Here is a 13,884-nt window from a genome sequence, read left to right on the forward strand (position 1 = left end):
CCACGATGGGAACTCCAAGTTTTAAGTCAAAAATCTTTTATTTTCTTAAATCGAAAATCCACCTTAGGTCATGCTTTAAATAAATAAATAGATGTTATATTTATGTTGTTCTTTTTTAGGTGCCCGTGTAGGCATAAAAGATCATCTTGGACGTAATTTTTTGCATTTGACTGTACAACAACCGTACGGATTAAAAAATTTGCGACCTGAGTTTTTGCAGGTAATACATATATGTAGATTTCCATAAACTGAGTTAGACTGAGAGTAAAGTGATTTTGTTTATTATTATTTTTATTATTTTGAAGGCTGATTCTGGAATTTAAATTTTGTTTTTAAGTGAAGATGCTATATTTGAATATTTATTTACAATTGATAATAAATTACATTGGGATAAATTTTCCAAGTTATACATGGTTGCCATATATCCTCCTTTATAATAAATTGATTTTCCTTCACTCTGACCTGTTACAAATTGCATATCAATGGAAAAGCCAACTACATGAGTGAATCAGCCACACTCCATCGTCATTAAGAAAAACTACTCAACATGCTTGTTGACAGGCTGAAAACATTATTTCCATATTTATATTTGCTAATGCTTATTGAATGATTATTAGGTGTATCTGAAGTGCCTCTTATTTTTGTAATAAACGGTTTTAACGTAGTCAGTGTCTTACATAAAGAATCAAAAATCTATATTTGAATGTTTAAAAAATAAAATGTTTCTAGATTAAGCTGCTCATTTGCCATTTGCTTTTTATTTAATATACGTATAAAAGATAAAGTGACCCTAATTCTAACACCTCATCCCTTTTGCCTAACAGAATACATTAGCATGAAGCTATTAAGTGTTAGGGGTTAAGTTTAAGGTTAAGTTAAGGGCTAAAGTGTTAGTGAAGGGAGGGATGAGGGGGTTGTCTCAAGGTCAAAGACATTTGGAAAGCACTGGGTTAAAAGTGTTCAATGCACTTCCTACTCTTAGTTTCTCAGAATCTTAATATGGTAATGTGCATTAGAGACAGACAGGGCCTGCACCATCACCCATATTTATTTTATTCAGATACCCTTTAGGGTGTTTACATTTCTACCCTCAAGGTGTACATATTGGCCCTTGGAAAATATGTTTGAGAAACATTGTATTAGCATTGTAGCAGAGTTCCATTTAGAATACAAATTTTTTTCCCCAGATGCAACATATTAAAGAGCTGGTGATGGATGAAGACAATGACGGGTGCACGCCTCTACACTACGCGTGTAGACAAGGGGTCCCCGTCTCTGTAAATAACTTACTTGACTTCAATGTGTCCATTCATTCCAAAAACAAAGATAAGAAATCACCCCTGCATTTTGCAGCCAGGTAAGGGTCAGTTTCAGTGACATACAAGCATGTCTCCTTTCCGTTTAATATTTGCTTTGAAAATAGGAAACGTATTTTTTTTCAAGCTATGGGCGTATCAATACCTGTCAGAGGCTCTTACAAGACATGAGTGACACGAGACTTTTGAATGAAGGTGACCTTCACGGAATGACTCCTTTGCACCTGGCTGCAAAAAATGGGCATGATAAAGTGGTTCAACTTCTTCTGAAAAAAGGTGCATTATTTCTCAGGTGAGGTTATACATATATATTTATATATCCTTTGTTATTAGCCATTTTTAGGCTGTTTTTCTATTTTATTTTTAATTATGATATTTAACTTTCTATCTCATTAAGTATTTTTACCCATCTTACTTAATACTGAAAACAGGTATGACTTCTCAAATTTTGAAAGGGAAGTCAGTGTTATTCCCGATGACAAATGAAAACATTGAGGTTTATAGGGTTGACACCCTTATTCAAGGTCAAAGATTAAATGGCTTTGTGTGGAGGTGTTTCTAGAACCTTCAAAATAGAACTCCTCTTATTTTCTTTCGTCATGTTGTCATCTGTCTATGCAGATATAAAGCTGTGCCCAGACACACCACACACATTGAAGACTCTACTTTTTCAGTCAATCTGATGAATGATGGACATAAAATGCTCCCTTTAAACTACAACATGAGACAAAAACTTCCTGAACTTCATTATACTTATAGGAAATCTGGCACAAGGAACAAAACCAGATTAAAATAATTAAGCATAATAAAAGGTGGCACCTTAAATGACATCTTTGTAAAAAAAAAAAAAAAAAAGAAAAGAAAACCCAGAAAAGTTTTACAGAGTTAATTTCTAATTTCAAGCAGAGCTAATTTCTAATTTCAGCAAGGTGGTAGCAAAAAACTCATTAGGCTAACATTTAAAAACACATTTCTCTATCAGAGTACTGATCCCAGCCAAGCAGTGATGCAGCTGAGAAGTGAACGAGTGGACCCAGGCCTGAGCGGTGTTGCCTAATTACATCATAACCAAAATAGCGAGGTGGCTTTTGCACCCTAAAACAGTTGCTCACTGGCCCTAAAATTAATTTGTGAGGGGATACCACACCTTTTTTCTAGCTTGGAAAAAAGTCAAGCCTTCACTGTACTTACATCTTGAACTGCTGTGACAAAGGACAAACATTTTCTAAAGCATCATCGAAAGCACAAGAGGAAAGAGCTCTTCAGATCTGAACTCTTAATGTGTTTATATACTTTTATTTATTAATTTCCCTTTGATTTTACTGAGATATAATTGACACTGTAACATGTACAGCATAGTTATTCAACTTCCATGCATCATGGAAAGATTACCACTGTAAGTTTAATGAATATCTACTCTCATACAGATACAAAAAAAAAAAGGAAAAAAATTCTTTCCTTGTGATGAGAACTCAGGATTTATTCTGGTTTGTTTGTTTGTTTGTTTGTTTGTTTTGTCTTTTTAGGGCTGCACCTGAGGCATATGGAGGATCCAAGCCTAGGGGTCAAATCAGAGCTGTAGTCACTGGCCTACACCACAGCCATAGCAACGCCAGATCCGAGTTGTGTCTGTTACCTACACCACAGCTCACGGCAATGCCAGATCCTTAACACACTGAGAGAGGCCAGGGATAGAACCTTCGTCCTCATGGATGCTAGTCAGATTCATTTCTACTGAGCCACGATGGGAACTCCAGGATTTACTCTGTTAACTTTCATTTAAAACATTACAGCCATGGTACTTACATTTATCATGTAATTTACATCCTTTATTTATCTAATAACTGGGAGCTTGTACCTTTTAACTGCCTTTATCCAAATAGGCTTGAAATTAGCTCATCTTTTATAAATATATAGGACATTATTTAGTGGCTGGAACTCAGCCATCTCAGATTTGCATTTGTTCTTGGTCTCCAGACCCACCTTTCAAATGGGTGGCACCCCTCCCACTTGCATCTGTTCAGTGAATGTACACGTTTTTTCTTAACTCTTGACCAGTGACCACAATGGCTGGACTGCTCTGCATCATGCCTCCTTGGGAGGGTACACTCAGACCATGAAGGTCATTCTTGACACTAACATGAAGTGCACAGATCGGCTAGATGACGAAGGGGTACGTACTGTGTTCCTCACACCCACCCCAAATCTTGGCATAGAAGAAACTCCCAATATTGCAAGAAACCTCCTTGGCCACCCTCTTCCTTTCCTTGCCCCATTCACAGCCTTTCACTGGGTTCTTACTACACAGACACTTAATGAGTTGAAGGGGAACAGAATAAGGAGACGATACCAAGGGGTGGGTGGGTTTAGTCTCGCGGAGGCCTGTCCACAGCCCCATGGGGATGGGGGATAAAACTTTGACCATTCTTTGGTGAACTGAGGGAAAGGAAAAAGGTGGGGGTTAAGTTTTCCCTAAAACGAAGTGTATTTCACTCAAAAAGATTTCCTTTATTCCGCTATGATGTTCTTTCTCCCTTTTTGGAGAGAGTATCGAAATGCACATTCTTCCATAAAGTGATGGAGATAGATTGTCATTGCTTTTCAAACTGTCTTTATGTGACCAAACTAAAGAGTAACAACCTTCCAGAAATCTGTGATTTAAAAAAAAAGACATGACAAGCCTGTGAAAACTTAGACTCTGGAAACCACTGCTCTACTAGATGATTAATCTCGCAGAAGTCTCTTCCTCTTTTTTTCATCCCGGCATCCTTACCCAGAAAGCTTGTCTTTTGTCCTGATGGAATAGTCCCACTTCAAGAAATAAGCCAAACAAACCACTTGGAATTCATATATGCACACACAGACACTGTCCTCTCCTCACCCCCACCCATACACAACTTGTACCATAAACTTGTTATTTTGAAGCTTGATTCCAAACACCAGTTTTACATTGTATGTATTTGGTCTTAGATGGTTAGTTTCATCAATAATCTCTTTTAAGCTGTTCAACAGTGAAACAAAACAGTAAAATAGCCAAAGGATGGGTAGCCATTGTCACCAAATGTTCCGTGTTCTCTTTTCCCCAAAAGAACACTGCGCTTCACTTTGCGGCAAGGGAGGGCCACGCCAAAGCTGTCGCCTTGCTCCTGAGCTACGACGCCAACATCATCCTGAACAAGCAGCGGGCCTCCTTCCTGCACGTGGCAATTCACAATAAGCGAAAGGAGGTGGTTCTCACCACCATCCGGAACAAAAGGTATGTGGCCAGCCCTCCCACCATCGTTTGGTGTCCTCTGGCATCAGAGGTTATTTAAACCCAAAAGGAGGCAGAAAGAGAAAAAGAATAAAGGTGTCAGCTGTCAATCAACATTTTATTTTTCCCTTTCTCTTTCTTTTAAATGGAGGCATAGTGGCTGTACTATATTATATAAATTTCAGGTGTGCAACATAGTAATTCATAATTTGTGAAGTTTATATTCCAGTTATTGTCATTATAAAATATTTGTGGAGTTCCCATTGTGGCTCAGCGGGTTAAGAACCACAAGTAGTGCAGTGCGACCTACACCACAGCTCACAGCAAGGGATCAAACCCACGTCCTCATGGATACTAGTCAGGTTCATTACCACTGAGCTACAAAGGGAACTCCTATATGTTTCTTTTTGGATGTAGGCTATATTCCCTTTGTTGTACAATACAACCTTGTAGTTTATTTAGTTGATGCATAGTAGCTTGTACCTCTTTAATTCCCTACCCTTATCTTGCCCCTCCTCCCTCCCTTTTCCCCACTGGTAACCACTAGTCTGTTCTCTATATCTGTGAGTCTCTTTCACTTTTGCTATATTCACTAGTTTATTTTTTAGATCCCACATCTAAGTGCTATCATGCAGTGCTTATGTTTCTCTGTCTGACTTATTTCACTTAGGATAACACCCTCCAAGTCTATCCATGTTGTCGCAAATGACAAAATTCCATTCTTTTTCATGACTGAGTAGTATTCCTGTGTGTGTGTGTGTGTGTGTGTGTGTGTGTGTGTGTGTGTATCACATCCTTTTTATCCATTCATCTGTTGATGGACTCTCAGGTTGCCTCCATATCTTGGTAATTGTAAATAATGCTACTATGAACATTGGGATGCACATGTCTTTTCATGTTAGTGTTTTTGTTTTCTTTGGATATATTTCCAGGAATGGAATTGCTGGATCATATCTATTTTTAATCTTTGAGGAACCTCCATACTGTTTTCCACATTGGCTGCACCAATTTACATTCCCACCAACAGTGTACAAAAATAACATTCGTAATTTGTGTTCTTTTTGATAATAGCCATTCTGACACATATGAGGTGATAGTCTCATTGTGGTTTTGATTTGCATTTCTCTGATAATTACCAGTGTTGAGCATCTTTTCAAGTGCCTGATGGCTATCTGCACATCTTCTTTGGGAAAATGTCTATAGAGGTCTTATGTCCAGGTTGTTTTTTTGATGTTGAGTGTATGAGCTGTTTATATATGCTTATCAGTCATATCATTTTCAAATGTTTTCTCCCATTCAGTAGATTATCTTTTTGTTTTGTTGCTGGTTTCCTTGGCTGTGCAAATGCTTTTGTTTCATTAGGTTCCATTTCTTTATTTTTGCTTTTATTCCCTTTGCTTTAGGAGACAGATCCAAAAAGCCAATCAGTATTTTAGGAGTTCCCATTGTGGCCCAGTGGGTTAAAAATCCCACTGCAGTGGCTTGGGTTGCCGTGGAGGTGTGAGTTTGAGTCTCAGCCCAGAGTAGTGGGTTAAAGGACCTGGTGTTGCTATACCTATGACATAGGTCGAAACTGTGGCCCAGATACAATCCCTGGCCTGGGAACTTCTGTATGCCACTGTATTGCCATAAAATTTAAAAACAATTTTTTAATGCTAATTGTTTAAATAAAATTTTTAACGAACTCTTTGGGTGACAACAGACATGTTGCTTAACCTCTCTGATCTTGCATTTGCACTTCTAAATCATGGGAGCACAGACCACCTTCACAGCACTCTTGTGAGGCTCACAGGGTTCAGACATGGATAGTGTATGGCACCATGGCCATTGTCAGGTAAACTCTGCCCTGCACTACCTGGACTTAGCTGACACTCCCCTGCCAACAGAAACCCCCCAAACTGGATGTTGGTGAAAATATTCCTTAGGGCAAATCCGTGTTGTTACCAGTACCATCATATGAAATTTCTTTTAACATGTAATCTTTTGTGGTAGTGGGTTTTTTTGTTTTTTGTTTTGTTTTTTTTTTTTTGTCTTTTTAGGGCCGCTCCCGCAGCATATGGAGGTTCCCAGGCTAGGGGTCTAATTGGAGCCATAGCCACCGGCCTATGCCAGAACCACAGCAACGCGGGATCTGAGCTGCGTCTGCAATCTACACCACAGCTCATGGCAACGCTGGATCCTTAACCCACTGAGCAAGGCCAGGAATCGAACCCGCAACCTCATGGTTCCTAGTCGGATTCGTTAACCACTGTGCCACGACAGGAACTCCGGTAGTGGGTTTTTAAACCATACTCTAAGGAGTTTTAATGATGAAGTTGGAGGGTAGTTTGCCACGTGTCTCAAACATAAACTAGTGCATGTAATCGCAGATAGAGATGCACCAGGGCCCAGTGTCACCCAGGAGTGGACACCGTGGTGAACAGTGTCTTATCTGAGCAGACCAGACCCGTGTCTGGGAGCATGGGCAGTCTCCAGACCCCATGCCTGTCATTCCTTGGAAACACTAGTCAACGCAAGTGTGTAGCCCCAAGTTTTTTTTGTTGATTGTGCATATACTCTAGATGGAGTTTACTGAAAGGGTTAACAGAACATTTGGGTAGTTTTGAGAATGAGCCTCCTGTTACAAAGATAGGATCTTGGCCATAAATGGGCTCTTTTTACTTCTTGTCGTAGATTTATTTCACTCTTGGCATCATAAATGCCTTTTTATCCTGTCCAATGGGACAGCCATAAGAAAGGGGCAAATCTGCACTATTCTGTCATGACCTATGGATATGAATGTATTAAATACATGCTATTTTGTAGTTTAATTCAATACATGATGTATACCTGGGTGAAAGTATCATGTTAAGTATCATGTGCCCAGCACTGTGTTGCTGTTGTTTGTATGTGAACGTGAGAAGCTCTACCTAGCATGACCAGCTCTGAAAATACGATCCATTTCATGACTTCAGGAGGAAAACGAGGTAAAAACCTGCCTTCTTGAGAAGGCACTTGGATAGAGACAGAACAGTGATTATAACCGTCATCTTGGAATTTTCCTACATTTCTAATTCCCATGAATGGACGAAGACTCTCTTGGATTGATCCTGGTTCACATATTGATTACACCGGAATTAATTCAGTTTCTCCTAAAGATGTAATCTTGAATTTCAACTAGTAGCTTTGTTGTTGAGCAGATCAGAGGATTAAGAATTGTATTTTATTATTATTATTTTTTATAGATGGGAAGAATGTCTAATGACGTTTAGTCATTATTCTCCAAGCAATAGATGTCCAGTCATGGAAATGGTAGAATATCTGCCTGAATGCATGAAAGTAAGCTCTCAAAACAAAACTTCTTCTGTGTATATGCTTGACATATAATAAAATGTGAGGATTTAGTGTTGTAATCACAACCTAAATCCTAGTACTTTTTGTCTTTAAATAAAGTTGCTTCTAGTTTTATATAGATTTTAAGGGAATTTAGCCAACAAGTATTTGAGAAGGACCTAACTTTGATTAAAAAATCCTATCAGTGTTTATGTGCAATATAGGAAAATATGTCAAAGAGATCTTTTCTTCAAACAATCCAAAGCTAGAGCAGAAACCACTAGATGGGGGTGAGGGGGGCAGGGCGAGGGGAGTGGCATGTATATTATTGTTTCCAATTTGCATTTATTAGTTGTGAACATTTAAAACCAAGATGCTTCCCTTAAAGATGCAGATGTTTAACTTCCCATAAAAGTCAGGAGTATGAGAAAAAAAATGTATATATATGTGTGTGTGTGTGTGTGTGTATGACTGGGTCATTATGCTGTACAACAGAAATTGATACAACACCATAAATCAACTATATTCTAATTAAAAGAAAAATCAGGAGATCACGGAGTTCCCGTAGTGGCGCAGTGGTTCATGAATCCGACTAGGAACCATGAGGTTGCGGGTTTGAGCCCTGGCCTTGCTCAGTGGGTTAATGATCCGGCGTTGCCATGGAGCTGTGGTATAGATTGCAGACGTGGCTTGGGTCTGGCATTGCTGTGGCTCTGGCGTAGGCCGGTGGCTACAGCTCCAATTAGACCCCTAGCCTGGGAACCTCCATATGCCTCAGGAGCAGCTCAAGAACAGGCAAAAGGACAAGACAAAAAAAAAAAAAAAAAAAAAGCAGGAGATCTGGTGATAGGCAGGAATCCTGGGGCTGAGTAGCAGCTGCCTCCTTTAGTTGGGGGAAGCGCTCTCCCATTTGACAGACCCCAGCTCTTCCTTTTGGATCCTCAGCTCTCATGCCCAGTGTTGGCTGTCATGTCTTCTCTTTCCTGTGCAATTCCTTTCCTTGCAGTAGAGAAAGATGTTCTCTCTCTATGCCCCTGCCCAGACTGTGAAGACAAAAACCAGCACAAGGAGAGCCAATATTTCAAGAACAGTGGGAAGGAGCTCTTAGTTCATTAGCTCACAGTTCATTCATTGCCACTACTTGCCCGGCTTCTGTGGGCCTCTGAATGTGTGGCTGTGCTGGATGAAACACACACCCAGCACATGACTGGATGCCAAGTCCAAGTCAAATACGCATGAACGGTTGGGCACGTGGGTGTTGAAGGATGCAGATAAAAGACCTCCTGAGAAAGCTGGGATTTGAGGATTGAGACAGATATAGAACAATCGAAAAAAGGAATGAATTCAAATGTCATGTAGAGGGGAAAATATATTCAAATCCTGGAGGAGGCAGTGAGACATAGTGACACAGAGGTTAGGGGGCCAGATTTGCAGCCTGGTGGCCCTGAGGTTGAGTCCTGGGTCTGCCTCTTGCTCTGCCGCTTTAGGTGGGTCATTTCACCTCTCTGCGCATCATTTCTCATTTTCTTTGTTTCTAAAACAGTGATGCTGTACAGATCTTGCAAGGTGATTACAAAAATTAGAGGTAAAATGTAAAAGCTCTTTGGGATAGTGATTGGCTACTTACTATCCTATTGCATCCTGCTATTTTCATACTCCTTATGTGGTTATTAGGATGATGATACTACTACTAATATTTTTATTTACTCATTGAACACTCACTATGTGCTAAGTGCTTTATGTGCATTTTTTCTTTAGGATGTCTGATGGAAATTGGAGCCAGGCCAGTTCATAGATGAGCATTTTATTTTATTTTTTTCCCACACCTACCTAGAGAGGCAAAAGACCTGTACTCTGAAAACTATAAGACGCTGATGAAAGAAATCAAAGATGACACAAAGAGATGGAAAGATATACCATGCTCTTGGATTGTAAGAATCGAGATCGTCAAAATGACTACGATACTCAAGGCAATCTACCGATTCAATGCAATCCCTATCAAATTACCAATGGCATTTTTCACAGAACTAGAACAAAATATTTTAAAATGTGTTTGGAAACACAAAGGATCTCTAATAGATCAGCATTTTAGGTGCATAGATCTTATCAAAGGGAGTTCCCATTGTGGCTCAGTGGGAATAAACCCAACTAGTATCCATGAGGATGCAGGTGCAATCCCTGACCCCTCTCAGTGGGTTAAGGATCTGGCGTTGCTGTGAGCTGTGGTGTAGGTCACAGACATGGCTCGGATGGTCACAGACATGGCTTGGATCCAGTGTTGCTGTGGCTGTGGTTTAGGCCGGCAGCTCTAGCTCCAATTAGATCCCCTAGCCTGGGAACTTCCATATGCTGCACCTGAGGCCCTAAAAAAAAAAAAAAAGAAAAGAAAGAAAAGAAAAAAAAGTCTTGTTAAAGAGCATATAAGTATTCTGGATTGAAAACGATCTCAGACTTTCTCACTCAGTAATTCCAGTTGTTGGAATCTGTCCTAATGAATAATCAGAAGTATAGACAGGTTTACATGCAGTGCCGTTTCCTGCAGCATAATGGTATCAAATATATGTTAAAAATATTTACATATGGAACATAGAAAGGAAATTATACCAAAATGTTAATAAGAATGATCACAAGTATGGGATTGGTTTTTCATTTCTCCTTCATGTTACTCTATATTTTCTAGTTAGTTCTAAGGACTTAGTATTATTTTAGTATTGTGAATGTATTTTTAAGTAGGGAGAATTAAGTCTTTTCATTAGCCTTACATCACACATTTGAGTAACTTACACAATCCTTCTCCCACTACATCCCTGTCTCCAGGTGGCCGCGCCTTCACTTTGCCTGTGCTGATTTTAACAACCATGCCTGCCCCTCTGTTTCCACCTTGCACAGCACTACTGACTCGTCTTGGCTTTATTTTTCATGATGTCTGTTATGATCCCCCAGAACTGCTACCTGGTTACCAACAGAGATTTTCTTGAAATTTTTAAGTCCCTCTGGTGCTTGAGACCAGCCAGGACAGAAGTGCCCTCCCAGCTGGGCTCAGCTCCCTGTTTCTCTCCTCCAGGGTGCTGTCCAGCCCCATGCATCCTGTAGGCAAGGTCAACCAGATGCCTCAGGAACTCCAAGGGGCACACAGATGGGGTCCCCTGAGGCTTTGTGTCCACATCCACCAACATAGCACCCTAGGCCCGAGTGATACAGGAGAGGAGACCTAGGCCATGGGAAGACCTCAGGGCTCAGTTGAAAGATCTTTCTTTTTTTTTTTTTTTTTCTTTTTGCTATTTCTTTGGGCTGCTCCCGCGGCATATGGAGGTTCCCAGGCTAGGGGTCGAATCAGAGCTGCAGCCACTGGCCTATGCCAGAGCCACAGCAACTCGGGATCCGAGCCGCATCTGCGACCTACAGCACAGCTCACGGCAACGCCGGATCGTTAACCCACTGAGCAAGGGCAGGGACCGAACCCGCAACCTCATGGTTCCTAGTCAGATTCGTTAACCACTGCGCCATGACGGAAACTCCTCAGCTGAAAGATCTTGTAGGAACAGGAAGTCATCAGTGGAAGATGCTGAGCAGAGGAATCATTCATCATCGATATATTTCTAGGAGCCCAGAAAGACATCGAGTCTTAGATAGAACCATTGGAATATTTCTTACCCAAATTTCTGTAAATTCAATTTCATTCTCAAGTCTATGATATGTTTCTGAGTTACCTAGTATTTCAAGGTGTGCAGGGGTACTTGTAACACTTTATATTTTAGACTTTGTTCCTGAATGACATAGATTATAGTTTATCTTTGAGGGTCAGGAGCAAAGGGAGGGGAAGGGCTATCTTGGTGGTATTTTAGAAATGGAATCAAATCCTGTTTCTTGTCTAGTCTCTTGATCAATATTTTAGCTGTTTTTTTCTCTCTCAAAGGTACTTTTAGATTTCTGCATGATGCCCTCTACAGAAGACAAGTCCTCTCCAGACTACCACGTAAGATTCTTTTATCATAACAATTTAAAGTTTATTTTATTATAATTCTTTAAAGAATATTAAAAATGTTACTAGAGTTCTGCAATTTCACAAGATGGTAATTATGTTCATTTGTTCTATTATTGTATTATTGACTCGTGTGAGAGTTTTTCCTTTGTTCTTCAGTTTCTTCTTAATAGTTTATTTTATTTTATTTTTATTTTTAGGGTTGTACCTGCAGCATATGGAAATTCCCAGGTTAAGGGTTGAATTGGAGCTGCAGCTGCAGGCCTACACCACAGGCACAGCCACGGCAACCCTGGATCCGAGCCACATCAGTGACAGACGTGGCTGCTTGTGACAATGCCTGATCCTTAACCCCCTGAGCAAGGCCAGAGACCCAGCATGCATCCTCACAGACACTATGTCAGGTTCTTAACCTGCTGAACCACAATGGGAACTCCTCTCCCAATATTTTAATTGTTTGGCATTATTTAGGGGTGTTTCTAGTCTTTTCATTTTCCTGGGTAATATTGCCTACAGAATGAAATTCTGAAAGATGGAAATGGTCTTTTGAAAATTCATCTTTTTCCATAACTCTGAGTTAAAAAGCAATCAAATAGCCCAGGACATTTATCTTTTGACACGAATACAGAATGACTTGTTTTACTTCTCTTCAGATGAAATGACTTCACTTTCTTTGAATCACTTAATTTTCAGCAGAATATTTGACCTCTTAAGAATTACCTTTGGGGTCTCGGCGAGACTATAACTTTTAAAAATTGTGTCTTTTACAGATTGAGTATAATTTCAGATATCTTCAATGTCCATTAGAATTCACCAAAAAAGTAGCACTTGTACAAGATGTGACATATGAGCCTCTTTCAACCCTCAATGTAAGTCCAGTGTTTTCCTTATCCAGATAGTTTCTACATGGGTTCTGTAATATTTGGGTTTGATACTTTCAGGAAGGAGCCTAGAGAGAATTGCAGATTTATAATTTTATGTCTATGTCTGCCATGTGGGCTAACTCTTTTTTTCTCTTTTTTTACTAAAGAAATAATTTCCTACAATTGCTCTAATTTGGTCCTCTTAAAGTTCTATACTCTTGATTACTTCAGTTCCAACGGTCATGTTAAATTTGCCCAACTCAGAATCCAATAAAACATGGACAACACAGGCTGACCGTCAGCACATGCCCCCACCTCCACCCACCTCAATACAGACATACATATTTAAACGTTTCCAGCAGTCGAAACCACAGCAAAAGGCAGCCAGTGACATTCTACAGTCAGATTCCAAGTTCATCCAACCACTGGGCTCCACGGTAAACTCTGACCTCTCAGAAGCTCTTAGATTCTTCTGGAAGAGGTAACTCAATCTGAAAGCAGGCTCTAAACTCCCAGTTTGGACCCACATGTTTCCCAAGAGACTGGCTCCAAGCCAGCTTTTATTCCAAAAAGTGCTTTTCCATTTCTAGCAGATGAGGCAATGAAAGCCAAGCAGAGGGCTTACTTCAGTCTAAGCCAGGGGTCTCAAACTCAAGTAACTGCAGAGAAAACAGGTACCAAACAGGTGGGCTCCTGTCTGAAAGGACAGCAGCTACTAGTTTCTACAGATATTTTTTGGCCATGCGGAATGGCAGCCCACATTTGTATAAATGTTGGCTGTACAGAAACTCCTGTTCATGCCAAAGAAAAGGTATTTGAAGGTTGGACTTGCACATTATAGTCAAGGACCTAGGTCTGTTCTAATATAATATAGTCATGGAACCACCTATGACTCTTTCAATTAAAATTAATTACAATGAAGTTAAAATCCATTTCTTCATTTGCGGTAGCCACATTTCAAGCACATGGGAGCCTATGTGGTTTCTAGCTCTAAGGCTAAACAGGTGAGATATAGAACATTTCCAACACTGCGAAAGTTCTATTGGACAGCACTGGTCTAGACCAATGAAGAACTTTCACTTTAAGTGACTTCATTTTCCTACGTGGAAGCTTTGGTGTAGACTGTGGTATCAATCATCACCCAAAGTGAAGTCTAGA

At 40.0% G+C, this 13,884-nt stretch overlaps 1 protein-coding gene across 30 annotated transcripts in view; it reads left to right on the forward strand.

The window, feature by feature from the left end:
- The window catches only part of TRPA1 (transient receptor potential cation channel subfamily A member 1), a 253,695-nt gene that overhangs the window by 225,032 nt on the left and 14,779 nt on the right, over positions 1-13,884 (forward strand). For all 30 annotated transcript variants that reach the window (XM_085022114.1, XM_085022097.1, XM_085022113.1 and 27 more), the window contains 8 exons: positions 120-220; positions 1,188-1,357; positions 1,444-1,608; positions 3,375-3,489; positions 4,406-4,572; positions 7,794-7,887; positions 11,798-11,857; positions 12,634-12,732. In XM_085022114.1, the coding sequence (XP_084878240.1) occupies positions 120-220; positions 1,188-1,357; positions 1,444-1,608; positions 3,375-3,489; positions 4,406-4,572; positions 7,794-7,887; positions 11,798-11,857; positions 12,634-12,732 (971 nt within the window). The remainder of the gene's footprint in view (positions 1-119; positions 221-1,187; positions 1,358-1,443; positions 1,609-3,374; positions 3,490-4,405; positions 4,573-7,793; positions 7,888-11,797; positions 11,858-12,633; positions 12,733-13,884) is intronic.

Source organism: Sus scrofa, chromosome 4 (assembly GCF_054392235.1).
Source record: "Sus scrofa isolate SSC_HxYL_T2T_F1_AM1 chromosome 4, Sscrofa_HxYL_maternal_Yorkshire_Landrace_v2.0, whole genome shotgun sequence".
NCBI lineage: Eukaryota > Metazoa > Chordata > Mammalia > Artiodactyla > Suidae > Sus > Sus scrofa.